The following is a 16,369-nucleotide window of genomic DNA, read 5'->3' on the forward strand; positions in this document are numbered from 1 at the left end:
ACTAATAACTGGTTGCCATATTGAATTATACTCCTTATTAACCATCATGATCATGATCAAGCATATAATGAACAGAGTTCATGATCACTGCCTGGTTTTAAAAAAAACAACATATATCATATCTACTTAACCTATGCTTAACTTTTCCTTATAAATATAAACATGTACTGTATTTGACCAAATAAACACCCCACGCATTGCATTTTCTAGATTGGAGTGTTTCACAACATTGAAATATTGCATTTTCTAGAATGGAGTGTTTCACAACATTGAAACATTGCATTTTCTAGAATGGAGTGTTTCACAACATTGAAACTCCCAAGTCAGAGTGTCTGCCTTTAAACTGTGGCTAATGAAAAATCACATGAATTTCAATCTTCAATTTTTTTTCCCTTTAACTTGAAGCTACAGCAATCTAAAGTGAAAAAAATCTATTTTGAAAATGACAGGTTAAATGTGCAATTTATAAAAAAAAAAATAGTGTTTAAAAAGGGGGGGTATATTAGGCCAAAACAGTACTAAAAATCATTGTACTTGCACTGTGTTGGACATGCCGGTATAACATGTTTGTTGATTAAAATATGAATTTTCTTTGTTTTAGAAATTGACCTCATCAGCATGGACATATTTTGCATGTTTGTGATTGTGTTGATGATATTTGTGCTTATATGTATAAAAGAGAGGAGGTGCAAACTCGATTTAGAGACACGATCATTTCTTCAGAGAAAATGCCGTATTAAATTGAGAGCTAGGTATTTGTAGAATATGAAGAAAAAAAACATGTAGCAAATTTGGCCAAATCAATATGACTTAAACTATATGATATAAAGTCTTAAAATTAAACCCAACAGTGTTTGAATAAGATACATGTATTATCAGTCTAAAGTTAAGACAACATTCAAACAAACAAGGGTGTTGGATGAGAAACCTATTTTTATATGTGTGTGCATGCAAAACAAATTTCTTGCATAGGTGCATGTTATTTGAGCATATGCATGATACATGATATGCATGTAAGTTTAAAATGAGAATCTTGATTAATTTAAAATGCATGTTTTGAATTTCTAAACCATGTTAACTGTTATGACAAAGTAACATTTTTTACAGCTTTTTATGGCTATATTTCAGTGATATGTAGTGTATTTCTTATTATTATGCAAAAAAAGTTGACATAGAAATTAAAGTTCTAACTCATAAGCCAGAGACAAACTGATAGCCATTGGAAAACCAAGACAGGCAATGTTTCTCCTTAAGTTACCCAACCAAATACTTGAAATACATAAAATGATGAATTAAGATTCATCATAGAAAGTACAGGCCAACTTTGTTAAAAAAAAAATTCACTCACCATGCTTACCTGCAGAACCAATGGTATTGATTTGTAAACTTATACATGTAATAAATGTAATGTCATAATAAAAAAGAAAAAAGAATATTCATTGCGAACTTTGAAAATTATAGCAAATTTAAATGGTGTTGCCCTTCTGAAACTTAAATATATTTTGAAGTTAATACACAGCTTCTAACACATATTGATACTTGTATATCTTCTTGTAGCTACAGAGGACAACAGCACTAATGATGTAAGAACTGTACATAGAAAACTGAAACCAGGAACTTTAAAAACATACACAAATTTAGAGGACGAAAGGAACTGTAAAATTAAAGCGTTAAAGAAATCCAAAAGTAGGGTGATGAACAAGCTGAAACAACTACATGTAGCTGTGAAACTTGAGAGGGGACAAACATACGAACATTTGGACACCTTATTTCTAATGAGGAAAAAAGGGTCAACAATCATACAATCTTATGGATATGGGGAATTGAAAAGCAGATTCATGGAGGGATTGCCATTGACCGATGAGGTACCGTATGGCAAGAGGAGGAAGAAGCCAGCAATGCCAGTGGTCCAGAAAGATGCTGTAATAGAGCTCTTTACACCAGGAAAGGACAACTTCAGTTTTGGTGTAGGGAGCGACAGGACACTGGCGGAGCAACAAAAAAGGCAACTGGAGGACCTCCAAATTGCCATTAATTCTCCGGATGTCAATGTGTAAGTATCATTCAGAGAATTATACAACTAAAGTCCACTCAAACTGAAAACAAATTTGCTTAACAGATATTATTTCTATTTATTTGTGATCAAATATAGTAACTTATTATTAAGCCCAGTAAGTTCAGAGTATTAGATTTTTCTACATGTTAAGATAAGATAGTTACTTATTATTAAGCCCAGTAAGTTCAGAGTATAAGATTTTTCTACATGTTAAGATAAGATAGTTACTTATTATTAAGCCCAGTAAGTTCAGAGTGTAAGATTTTTCTACATGTTAAGATAAGATAGTTACTTATTATTAAGCCCAGTAAGTTCAGAGTATAAGATTTGTTTACATGTTAAGATAAAACATCAGATGCCAAGTGATGAGATAATAAATAATTATTTTTTACTCCACCAAACATGCCAAAAGAATACTTTTACGAAGTTTGTTAAATACATTGCAGTATCAAATGTTCTGATAAGAGTTTGTTTTATTGGCATGAATGTGATTTATATTTTTCCAGACAAGTCCTCCATGAATCACCATCTCCCCATCAACCACAACAGCTTGAATTACAACAGATTGAACCACAGCAGATTAAACCACAACAGCATTAAGCTTCCAGATTGATGGTAAATCACCAGATTCCCAGATGTTATTCATGAGCTGCAAGAGAGCTTCTAGCGAGGAATCTGGCAAGTGTTTTTAGAGTTGGTAGTGAATATTATCAGGCCCACAAGCTGTATCATGGGCTTTGACAGAGATGTTTTAAGTTCTTCAAGAGAAAATAGTTTATTATAATTTTCACCATTTTTTGATTTAAAGTTTTATTTAATTTTTTCTTTTTGTTTTTTAACTTTTTTAAAGTCTTCCCTGTAGTTGTTACAGGAAGAAGATTTCGCAAAAGTTTCACCAACTTGTTGGCAATATCCTTTTCAGATGTTAATAAATCATTGCCGTCTTTCAAATGTTTTACAGAGGCTTTAGAATTTTTACCTTTTATTTTATTTACCATATTCCAAACTTTTGTCATCGGAGTACGAGATGTAATACCCGAGACAAATTATATCTTCAGTTTGTGAGTTCTACATCAATTTCATGTACTAATTCAGAGTCGGTGTCATGTCATTTTTTATCTTCTTCAGTTTGTGACTTCTACGTCAATTTCATGTACTAATTCAGAGTTGGTTTCATGTCATTTCTGATCATCTTCAGTTTGTGAGTTCTACATCAAATTCATGTACTAATTCAGAGTCGGTTTTATGTCATTTCTGATCATCTTCAGTTTGTGAGTTCTACATCAATTTCATGTACTAATTCAGAGTCGGTTTTATGTCATTTCTGATCATCTTCAGTTTGTGAGTTCTACATCAATTTCATGTACTAATTCAGAGTCGGTGTCATTGATTTCCTTAAAACAAGTTTGTAAATGTAGTTATTTGTTAAAACAAATATAAATATGGCCAAAATCAAGTACACCTTTTAGGGTGCGCTAGACTTTAGTGTTTTGGAATTTACAGGTTGCTTAGAACTTTTTGTAAAAGATAAACACTAGCACATCATAGAAAATCAAGTGAGTACGTAAATGTTTCAATTTTATAAAAAAAAATCTCTGTAATTAAGGCTGTGGATTTTCTATAAAAATCTTGATTTATTTGCCACAAAGTCCTCTTTTTCTATCAAATGCAATGAAACAGTAAAAAATGATGCATTGCATCAAGTTTCCCCTTGGAAAATGTACTAAATGGCCTATCTCTATTATTCATTTTATCTGTAGTATTGATATAATTGAGGTTTGAAAAGTTCGTACAAAAATGGCTACAGAAGGGTACATAAACCTTAATAAACTTTCCCTGTTGATGTTTATAATGCTTTTTGTTATTTTATATTTTTATGGATCTTGTCTATATACCAGCTTTAATTATTTGGAATATCTTCAAATTTGAATTATTCTTACTACATTTATAGATCAAAAAAGTAAATTATATCTATATAAAAGTTTAAAGCAAAATTTAGAAATGGAAAACTACTTAAACTGTAAATCTTTTAAAAAGAGAAGTAACATAACAAAAATGAGAATAAGTGATCATAATTTAATGATAGAAAGGGGAAGACATTTAAAAATACCTAGAGAAAAAAGACTATGCACATCCTGTAATACAATGGAGGATGAAGCCCATTTTATTTTATACTGCAAAACAATTGCTAAACTAAGAGAACTTTATAGGAAATGTAATTAAAATTATGCCATATTGAATAACCGTTTCACATATAATATCGGATTTGTTCCTTACGTCGTAACTACAATCCCCTCCCCCCTTTTTTGAATGTGACCTACCGCGGGTGAAGGTGCGTGGACGGCATGCTAGCGGGCTACCACGGGTCTCGACGGCGGGGCTGTGCCGTCTTTTAAAATTTTTAAAAATTTTGAAATCTTGGAATCCCCAGCCGTCGTGTGCAACTTCATATCATGGGGGCAGTGAAGACCCGATCTTCGCTGTCGGGATAGACGCGGTAGTAAAGGAAGGTAAGAGGCATGCACTTGCCGGTCCGATCTCTCGTCCATTCCACGGTACGTGGACGGCCTTGTTAGTGGGCTACCGCGGGTGAAGGTACGTGGACGGCCTGCTAGCGGGCTACCACGGGTCTCGACGGCGGTGAAGGGACGTGGTCGGCCTGCTAGACTGAAACATCTCTTATGCGTGACATACTGTGAAGTATTATCCGTAACGTCATGTGAAGGTGATTAATGCTACCTCGGACTCTAACATTTCTCCTGCCTTGTGAAATATGTTACTCTGAAACATCTCTTATGCGTGACATACTGTGATTGTGTGAAGTACGCTACCTTCAATTAATTGCTACTCATATTACATGTCACTGTAAACATTGTGAAATGGTTACACATAACAAACAAAAGAGTCCCAGGTCACTGCAAGTATTGTGAAATACGCTACCTTCAATTAATTGCTACTGATATAACTTGTAAAGCTATCTCAAAGCCAATGGGACAACTGTCGGCTTGGGTCCTGACACCGCATAGGGTTAACCATGGGGTTTTACCATATTAATGTTTCCTCTATTTTTCAGATATGACGATGTACATGATAAAGTTCAGAGGTAGCCGAGTTCAGTGGAACAAGTTCCTGGAGACCGTCAACCCGGCTCCAAAACACTACAATTTTTATAAACAAGAACTTACAGTAGAAACTTTAGAGAAGACAAAGGAGATGGTGGCGGTGCTAGAGGGGATGGGGGTTGAGTTCCTCCTAATTCACCCAGACCCCTATCCCTCTCCTGAAGAAGAACAACAGAGGAGGGAGGAGGAAGAGCATAACAGAAGACAGGCACACAGAGAGCGAGCCAAGCTTCACCGGAAGAGATGGGAGACAGAGAGGAGGCTCCGGGGCGGGACAGATCGCCGGGACTCTGCCTGATCCTCTCTGCCTGAACCTTATTTCATTGGTTACATTTCTACTGTGATTTTGTTTGTTTTTTAAGTTTATATTTTTTTACCAGTGTAGGTTTCTTTTTTTATTATATGTATTTACATTTTTATTGTTGTTTTATTTTATGTATGATATGTTTTTATTATAAATAAAAAAAAAATTTTAGTTAAACGGCCTATACGCTTTGTACATTTCGTATACTTGGTGTACACGGCCTATACGCTTTGTACGTTAGGCATACGCCCTGTACAGGTCGTATACTTCGTTTACACAATGTATCATCGGTTATATCAGGGTCAGAAAATTTTTTTTTCAAACCACTGTCCCCTGCAGGGGACAGTGGCTTTCCAGAAACCACTGTCCCCATTTTTAATGGCTATATCCCGATTCTGCTGGGAAAGAATAAAAGACAAGTACAAACCAATATCTCTTTATATCATTTTATTATCATTAACACATGAAATAAATAACATACATTATAATAAGCACATTTCCATAATAATCCCATCATCAGCACCATCAATATGCATACATTACTTACATTATACATGTAATAAGCTATCCAGATAATCCATGCTAATGCCTTTAATAATCAGCACCATCATTATGCATACCACAGTCCTTCATACAGATTTACTACAACATGTACAGGTACAGCACAGTTCAGCACAACTCAGATTACTACAACACTACTACACAGGCATCGATCAATAGTCACATTTTCTACAAAATATATGACACTTGGAGTTGACATCATAAGCAATCCATAATAATCTCTTCAGTAAGACTCACTACAACAGGTACAGCACACTAACACTATTACAAGGCATCAGTCTTTGTAATAGTCACATTTTACACTCACATCACAGTTTACTGAATTCATATTCACACCCGTTCCGGTATTCAAACTATACTAATTAGCTCTTCTCACTACTGAACCAAAGGAAAAAGAAACAAAAGCAATGCAAGAGAATCTAAGAGCTCTTTATTAACATACAATACAGCATATATAGACAATGCAGTTACGTAGACAAACATCTCGACGGCCGGGTTCTGCTAACAAGTTACAACATTTCGGCGTGGGCCGGGCCGCTCTCAAACAAAACAAAACTATAGTCTGTCTTATTAACTGATAAGCACAAGCATGCATCGCTTGTGTTTTTGTAGACATTAATAACCCCCCTCCTCCACCGTGTGGCGAGTAAACATCGCGACCGAATGAACAAACTTCCGTGTTTTCTAAACAGTATAGATTGGATGTATGGCCCTCTTGCTCTGTGGTCGCTGATGTATACAGCGAGGAAAGGGCAAGAAGTCTCGTCTTACCCGCCAATCGGATTGTTTGTTACAAACGTGCTAGGCTTCATTCCGAAGTGAATCGATAGACTGTGATCTTTTGTTTGACCTGCGAGCGTGGCTTACCTCTGTCGTCATTGAATATAGCTAATTGAGACAATAGGCCTACACGTCCATTCTCCTTACGGAGGGAACGGACAGGCTCATTGTGATGAGGGATGGCCCCCGGTGACCCACTTTCCGCAGTCATTGCTACTGTGAAGCTTACAGTTCACGTTCGATCAGCTGACAGGTAACCCACGTGCCGTAATAGGCCTAGGTTTTGTGTATCCTCTAATCAGTGGCCCGCGGGATTTTACTTTTTAATTAACCACTGTCCCGACTCCAGAAACTAGTGTCCCCGGGACTCGGGACTAAGGAATTGTCCGTCCCTGTATATATTGTCGAATGTATACACCAAATTTTGTAGACGAAGTATACGACCTGTACAGGGCGCATGCCTAACATACAAAGTGTATAGGCCGTGTACACCACTGTACAGGTCGTATACTTCGTGTACAAAATTTGGTGTATACATTGGACCATATATCACCGATGATACATTGTGTATACTTGGTGTAAACGGCCGATACGCTTTGTACAATGGGTATACGTGGTGTAAACGGCCTATACGCTTTGTACATTTCGTATACTTGGTGTACACGGCCTATACGCTTTGTACGTTATGCATACGCCCTGTACAGGTCGTATACACCAAGTACAAAATTTGGTGTACTTGGTTTAAACGGCCTATGCGCTTTGTACATTGGGTATACGTGGTGTACTCGGCCTATACGCTTTGTACATTGGGTATACTTGGTGTACATGGCCTATACGCTTTGTACGTTAAGCATACGCCCTATACAGGTCGTATACTTCGTGTACACAATGTATCATCGGTGTACAAAATTCGGTGTATACATTGGACCATATATAACCGATGATACATTGTGTATACTTGGTGTAAACGGCCTTATGCGCTTTGTACATTGGGTATACGTGGTGTACTCGGCCTATACGCGACGTATATGGCGTATGCATAACGTACAAAGCGTATAGACCGTGTACACCAAGTATACGAAATGTACAAAGCGTATAGGCCGTTTACACCACGTATACCCAATGTACAAAGCGTATAGGCCGTTTACAAAATTTGGTGTATACATTGGACCATATATAACCGATGATACATTGTGTATACTTGGTGTAAACGGCCTATACGCTTTGTACATTGGGTATACTTGGTGTACACAGCCTATACACTGTATGTTAGGCATGCGCCCTGTACAGGTCGTATACTTCGTGTACAAAATTTGGTGTATACATTGGACAATATACAACCGATGATACATTGTGAACACGAAGTATACGACCTGTACAGGGCGTATGCCTAACGTACAAAGCGTATAGGCCAGGTACACCAAGTATACCCAATGTACAAAGCGTATAGGCCGAGTACACCGCGTATATCCAATGTACAAAGCGCATAGGCCGTTTACACCAATTATACACAATGTATCATCGGTTATATATGGTCCAATGTATACACCAAATTTTGTACACGAAGTATACGACCTGTACAGGGCGTATGCATAACGTACAAAGCGTAAAGACCGTGTACACCAAGTATACGAAATGTACAAAGCGTATAGGTCGTTTACACCACGTACACCCAATCTACAAAGCGTATAGGCCGTTTACACCAAGTATACACAATGTGTCATCGGTGATATATGGTCCAATGTATACACCAAATTTTGTACACGAAGTATACGACCTGTACAGTGGTGTACACGGCCTATACGCTTCTACATTAGGCATACGCCCTGTACAGATCGTATACTTCGTGTACAAAATTTGGTGTATACATTGGACCATATATAACCGATGATACATTGTGTATACTTGGTGTAAACGGTCCATGCGCTTTGTACATTGGGTATACTTGGTGTACACGGCCTATACGCTTTGTACATTGGGTATACTTGGTGCTCACGGCCTATACGCTTTGTACATTGGGTATACTTGGTGTACACAGCCTATACACTTTGTATGTTAGGCATGCGCCCTGTACAGGTTGTATACTTCGTGTACAAAATTTGGTGTATACATTGGACAATATATACGACTAGATACATACTAACAATAATACCAGTAAGAAAATATCACAGAGATTGAAATTAGCTCTGTATGTATGGATATGCTAGTCGACCAGGTACATACTGATAGTAGTACTTATAATGGTATCGTTACTATACATGTACATAAAAAAAAATCTAGATTTGTAAAGTTACCAGTATCATGATTGTCTGACTGCAAGAGATATGTTCTGATGCAGAAAGACAAGTATGGGTATAGGTGTAAATACTGGGAAAATATACATGTGGAATGAAAGATGGCCACCAAATTCAAGATTGCCGCCAAATTTCAAAATCGTCCGATTGAGCTGAAAATTGGTATACCGTGGTTTTGAGGTATGAGGAATTCAATGGCAACGGTGTTTAGGGTCCAACAGGGCGTTTGGGGGACTTGATTCGTAACGGCATCCCGTTACAATTAAAACTAGAATTTTTGCATGAATACTCAACAGGGGGCGTAGGTGTGCAAGACGACATTTTTAAATCCAATCAGGGTGTACAAATGTATATAGGTTTGTTATATGGTCAAAAACGTCCTTACATGATTTATTAATTATTAAGTCGCTAACCTACAGGGGGTCCTATGTTTAATCAATTTCAAATCGATTTGGGGGCTAGTTTGAACGAGGTATAATTGTACAAAGTAATTGAGATAATATCCACTGCATCAAGTTTATACTTTTTATCCCTTAATTGCAGATGTGGGGAGTCGAAAGGAAAGACCTGGTGACCGTCTGTATCGTCTGCGAAGACAGCAATAAGAGAAATACGCAAAGGAGATTTGTTGCAGTGGAGTTCAAGTCTCAACCTCGAACTCCCATTGAACATCCCATATATAAACAGTGTAATCTAAAGGATACTTTGTCTGTTCAGGAAGAGACCGTAAAAGATGTGTCTGAAAAATTATTGCCACTGATGAAAACAATGGACCCATTAAAACATTTGATCAAAGGCTTGCCACAAACCAGGAACAGCTGGGATATACTTGAAGATAGTAAGTCTACTGTATGAGATCTTATACATTTATACTTATACATTACCAAAAAAAATCAGTTGAAAGAAAGTTATCAATAAAAAAGCACCATTCCCAGTAGATATTAGTGATGTGCAATCGGTTGAAAATTGCAACCAATCGATAATCACTATCGGTTCACCTCAACCAACCGATTATCTATTAGTTCTATCGGTTGTCATTTCAAAAAATTATATCATATAACATTCAAATTTAAATTTTTAAATCTTTAAATTTTCATATATTTCTTGTTAAGGATACTGTCAAGTCAAATGAGGTGTCCCAGCAGAATTTAAATAATAAGTACAAACCTTAATCAAATATAGTCATGTTATATATCAATGGATAGATAATTGAATGTACTATCTGATGACATAGGAATAAACACCATAAGAGAAAAATAAAATTTGAATTTGAATCAAAATTTAAAATTTTGACTTTTCTTATAAAATTGAGTTTTGAGAAAACACTGATAGACTTGCACTCCTGTAAAATACAGCAAAATGAAGAGGAATAATAGGCCCCCAAAACCGTGTCTCAGATTTTTTAGATGTAGCTTACTTTTAAAAATATTGAGATTTTAATACAAATTTTTAAAATTTTCAAAAAATTTTCAATTTTTGAAATTCAATTGAGAATATCTTCAAAACAACAACAGATATCAAAATTCTGAGACACGGTTTTAGAGGCATATAACTATGCTTCAAAATGAATGTAAAATGAAACCTCTGTGTGAAACATGTGGTTCTCAAAACTCAATTGAATACAAAATTTCAATGTTTTAAAATTTATTTTCAAAAAATAAAAATACACATTTAAAAATTATTCTCACCTTTTTTGTTGTTACCATAATGTGACAAATACATTGAAGAATATCTCTGCAAATTTTGGTGCAGCTATAATGTTTAGTTCACAAGTTATGGCAGTTTGAACTCAAAATCCTCAAACATGCAATTTGACTTGACAATATCCTTAAACTGAACCATGATGACCTTTATTGTTATAAAAATTGCATTTTTATTTCAAAATGTATTCTAAGTGATGTTTTATTTATTTCTAAAAAAATCCTGAATTAGTTTTAGTAATTCTCAGCTAGTAACTTAAAATTGTCCGATTGAATCGATTGACAAAAATCTCAATCGATTAATTACTATTGGTTGGTCAACCAACCGATTTTCTCTTTTTACCGATGATCGGCACATCACTAGTAGATATCCAATATAAATATGATAATAATATACATTTTATCATTTTACTTTCAGAATATGTGGCACATGGACTATGCCACAACATGATGATTGCGTTCCTTTACAACATGGACGACACGAATGGGAAGAACGCTATGGCATCACTTCTCGGAGAAATTATTAACAAGCTTGGCCTCGATGAACAATTGTCAGTGGTGTCAACGGGATCCACATCCCGAAGGTCTTTTTGTTCAACATCTGTAAGATTGGAAGTAAGCCGCTATTTCTCGTCAGGAGAATCTCCTCCCAAACCAGCTTCCAAGATAAATGAAGAACTACAACAAACTTTCCCATAAACTGACAGTGGCAAACAAGCTTTCGAGACAAATGAGAGTGTCGTAACACCTTCCAAGAATGTTCAAATCACTCCAGAGTCTTCCCCAGGAAGTACCTTGTCCAGTAGCAGTGATGAATCATCTGCCCATTTGACCACAGAAGACGTTCTTGTGTATTCCGCTCCTAACCAAATGACCTCACCTATACAATCAAGCCTAGTGGTTTCAATTAAAAAAGGAGACGCTTGCAGTCAGACACAGTGTCTACAAAATTTGTTGAGCAGACTGCCATACCAAAAGAATAAGTTGTTTGGGTTATCCATAAATGCAGTAGAAGCTGCCATTTATTCTATTGAGCTTACAGATGACTCTGTGGAACTGTGTCGCTACAACGATTACATCTTCAGAAAATTTGGTAAAAGTTTGTGTGGAATCGTTTTCTGAGTTCATTACTGATATTGGTTTGATTTTGTACTCATCAACTAACAAGCACTGATAAATCATCTGCCCATTTGACCACAGAAGACGTTCTTGTGTATTCCGCTCCTAACCAAATGACCTCACCTATACAATCAAGCCTAGTGGTTTCAATTAAAAAGGAGACGCTTGCAGTCAGACAGTGTCTACAAAATTTGTTGAGCAGACTGCCATACCAAAAGAATCAGTTGTTTGGGTTATCCATAAATGCAGTAGAAGTACAACGATTACATCTTCAGAAAATTTGGTAAAAGTTTCTGTGTGGACTCGTTCTCTGAGTTCGTTATTGATATTGGTTTGATTTTGTACTCATCAACACAGTGACCAGGGCGTTTCTGGGGATCACCGTTCACTTGACGCCCTGGGTGACTCATCAACAGGAGACTGAATTGTTTGTGTTACACTTTTGTTTAATTTCTTCAAAACTTAAAAAATTGTGTGTTTCAGCATTTAGAATTTAGATTGTTCATGTTTATGTTTCTTTATTTCCTCCGTATTAAGGAGAGCATAAAATTATACAATTATATTACATGTTCATTAACAGTGAATGTTTACAAACTGGGGAAAGAACGTATTTACAAAATATATTACATATTAAGTGCAGACCAATTAGGATTCTTGTAGATTATACTTGAAGAATCCTTTTATGTCATATAGGCTAACGCCACACAGGATGATAAATTCTTCGAAAAGTTTGTCATTTATATAAAAATCTGACCGACTTCCCAGAATTGTCTGTGTAAATGCATCGTCATTGAGACTGAATAATTGTACTCCAGTTTGCACTCGTTCTTTGAGTTCGTTATTGATATTGGTTTGATTTTGTACTCATCAACACAGTGACCAGGGCGTTTCTGGGGATTACCGTTCACTTGACTGCCCTGGGTGACTCATCAACAGGAGACTGAATTGTTTGTGTTACACTTTTGTTTAATTTCTTCAAAACTTACAAAATTGTGTGTTTCAGCATTTAGAATTTAGATTGTTCATGGAGAACATGGATTAAGAATATGCATCGAGATCATCCAGGTGTGACATGCATCTGTCGTTGCAACAAACGACCTCTTATTAGTGGACAAGCACTGATAAAACATATAGAAAGACATCACTATATAAATGGCATTGTTCAGATAAACGACAAGGACATCACCATTATACCACCTTCATAGGTGGTTCTACCTCTGAGACCGGCCCCATAAGAGGTTAATGGTTAAGTTTATTACTGACAAGGAAAAAAATAGTTAGTTTATTTGTAGTGTTGAAATGGGGTCATGATGGTGCACCTCTCATGTCTTTTCAGTTGTCATATCATGTTGTCACCGCACTAGCACTTTCATTGAATGTGGGACTTCCTTCAAACAAAATATAATTGAGATCAAATCCATACATGAAAGTATAAATAATTTAAGAAGAGATATATTATTTGTCCTTTTTCACCATTATTTCTAATTTTGTGTATACATGTACTTGTACACAACAGTTACTTTTGGTACAGTTTTGTATATACAATTTAAATACATGTTTAAATACATGTTTAAATTAACAAAAAAAAATTCTGATCAATCACATCACAATTGCAAGATGCGCGAAAATTAACAATGACAACTTTCTTCATTTGAAATTTGATTTCACATACCATCTGTACCGGGGCGAACATAGGCTTTGACGTCAAAAGAAATTTCTAAACTTGCTCCTTTAAATTGGCTGTTGGTAGCAAACATATTCCATCTGTTTAATTTAACATGGGCTCTTTGGTGATGCGTTAACTCAGTTTCATGGTCCTCTGTTTTTGGTGGTTTTTTTGTGCAAAACAACCAATGACCTGCAAAAAAGCCAAAATAATTACAGACATGTACAAGTAAGCATAAAAGAAGTCATACAGTATATACAGTATTGAGATACATTTCTACTTATTACAGTACACAAAAGGTGTTACCATGTTAATTCACCGTGATAGTGGTACAATGTACCACTCAATTGGTGGTACTGATGTATTTTTTTCCTTTACATTTTTATTCATAATTTCTTTTGTTCTAAGTTCAGTTATTTCCATTACTCTATTAGCACTTTTTAGTTTAAAAATATGTCAAACAGAACAAATATTACAGTATGACCTCCAAGAGAGTGGTAACACTATCACAGTGAATTATCACAGAAGCACCTGTTCATACTGTAAGACACTTTATCATTAGTTTATGCAATTTTGCTTTGATCTTACTCTTCCGAGAAATCCATTATCAGCAGAGTCTGCTGATATGAAAAATTATCACTGATTTGTTTTGTTCTTTTACTTCATATTAAAAGGTAGGAAACGTGACAAACGTATTAATATATGAAAATGACATAACGTTTTATATACCTTTATGTCGCTTTCCTTCTATGGATCTTATATTTCTTGGCCTAGATCTTAAATGAACTGTTTTAGCTGATCGAATCATTTTTTTCCCTCGTTTCATCAGTTTATAATTTGCAATAGACAGGAGGTCTTCTGACTTGATCCTATGATTCAAGTATAAAACTGTATCGTGTCTACGTCCATGGGCCGAACTTTTTGTTTCTATTGCATCTGCCACAAATTGTTCATCTTCTGAGTCCAATAATGGTTTTGCGCCAGCCCCAAGACTGCGTAATTTCATACGGTTTTCTTTCACTAATTTATCTGTAAGTCTTTTCACACACTGGTTGAACTTTTGTTTATTATAGGGATCCTCCTTTTATAATAAACATTGTGTATTTTTTAGTTGCTCTTCAGCAATCTCTTGTTTTGCACGAAAGTCTCTTTTTCGAATCCCAGATAAAACTCCAGTTTCAAGCGTGTTTCTAATCCCCTCAACATTATCTTTATAGTGATCTATTTTGGATTTTAATCTAAGTACTATCATGTCCTCAGCTGCTTGTTCTGTGTTTGCAATTTCTTTAAATATTTTAGACTTTTCATATTGTCCACATACTTCAGCTGGACTGATTCCACATGCGATCAAATCATTACGTGGCATTAATTTCGACAAAATACTTTTTAACATTTTGCTGTCATGCTCAGTATCCATGGATGTTAGAGCTGAATGGACAAACTCATGATCTACATGTTCTAAAGAGTCAATGTCACCAGTTTCTTGACCTACCATGTGTCTCATAATCTCAACAAGGTTAATCTCATCACTATCTAATATAATGTATCTTTTCTTTGAAGGGATGTGTTTATATTTCACACAGCGTATTCCATGGACAGGGTCAATCAGGTCATCTTTAAATCGGGATGAAATGTCATCATTACGAATGTCTAAAGGAGCATGAATAAAATCTGCATATATGTCAAGCCCAACATCAAAATCCATTATGCTCATAGGAAGATTTGGTTCGACGTTATGTTCTTGGAGTTCTGGTCCAGCACTATATACGGATAACAGTGTTTCTAAAATTTGACACAATGCATCTATTTTGCGAGTCAAAGTTACAGACTTTGTGCTTCTCTTTAAACTTTCCAATTTTGACATATTTTGTTTTACAGGAACTTTCTGTAAGGATTTATAAATTGAATATCCATGGCTAGAAAATGCTTGAAAAAGAATCTGAGAATGTTTCCTTTTTAATGATCTTTTCTGTGAAAAATACAAACGATTTTCCTCATCATACTTTGAGCCTGATGAAAACTGGGTTTTATCCGAGTCCTGCGACATACTTTTAACATATATTAAGTGAGATACCTCATCTTTTTTTTGTTTTTGGCGACATGATTATTGTTCCGGATGTTATTATATTTTAATCCAAAGAGCTAAATACCAGAATAACGCCCCGACCACGACTGTCGTCAAACCTGTAATTTATTAGTAATCTTTCCAAAAAGTATCTTTGCGATATCAAAGGAAGATTGCCTTGGTAATAGCTATATTTATGATTTTCTACGATTTTTCTCAATGTTTAAAAAAAATGACATGAATACATTTTTGTTTTATCTTTTTTTTTCTCGCGGCATGTGCTCGAAGTTGTAGCGCATCTCATGGGTTGCTCCGATCACCGGAAGTACATGTAAACAACATACGAAAATCGAAGTTTAATAACTATATTATGGGCAAAGATCAACGAAATATAGATCGAGGCAGATGTAAGGTAGATGATTGTGACTGCCAAGAGTTTGAACTTGAAACAAACAGTTTCAGTTGTGGTTATTGTGGCGATCCGCCTGCCAAACACATCTTGGTTGAAACAGACCCAAAGTCAGAGCCAGAAGTTCCAGAGATAAGTGCTTCTAAAACAGATATAAATACAATCAAAAATCATACACAAATGTACATGTATGAGTGGGAGATCCAGACAGAAGGCCCAGTGGGAAATTTTGATTGAAAAGACAGGTCCTTGTCCCTGGAAATGTCCTGCCACTAGTACATGCATGTGTATAC

At 35.8% G+C, this 16,369-nt stretch overlaps 1 protein-coding gene across 1 annotated transcript; it reads right to left on the bottom strand.

Moving 5' to 3' along the window:
- Positions 1–13,614: 13,614 nt before the first annotated feature.
- Positions 13,615–15,688, bottom strand: LOC143051091 (uncharacterized). The gene is made up of 2 exons (XM_076224122.1): positions 14,332–15,688; positions 13,615–13,794 (listed from the first exon to the last, which is right to left on the bottom strand). The coding sequence occupies exon 1, from the start codon at positions 15,647–15,649 to the stop codon at positions 14,687–14,689; it is 963 nt and encodes a 320-aa protein (XP_076080237.1). The 5' UTR covers positions 15,650–15,688; the 3' UTR covers positions 13,615–13,794; positions 14,332–14,686.
- Positions 15,689–16,369: the final 681 nt, after the last annotated feature.

This window comes from Mytilus galloprovincialis, chromosome 11, assembly GCF_965363235.1.
Source record: "Mytilus galloprovincialis chromosome 11, xbMytGall1.hap1.1, whole genome shotgun sequence".
Taxonomy (NCBI): Eukaryota; Metazoa; Mollusca; class Bivalvia; order Mytilida; family Mytilidae; genus Mytilus; species Mytilus galloprovincialis.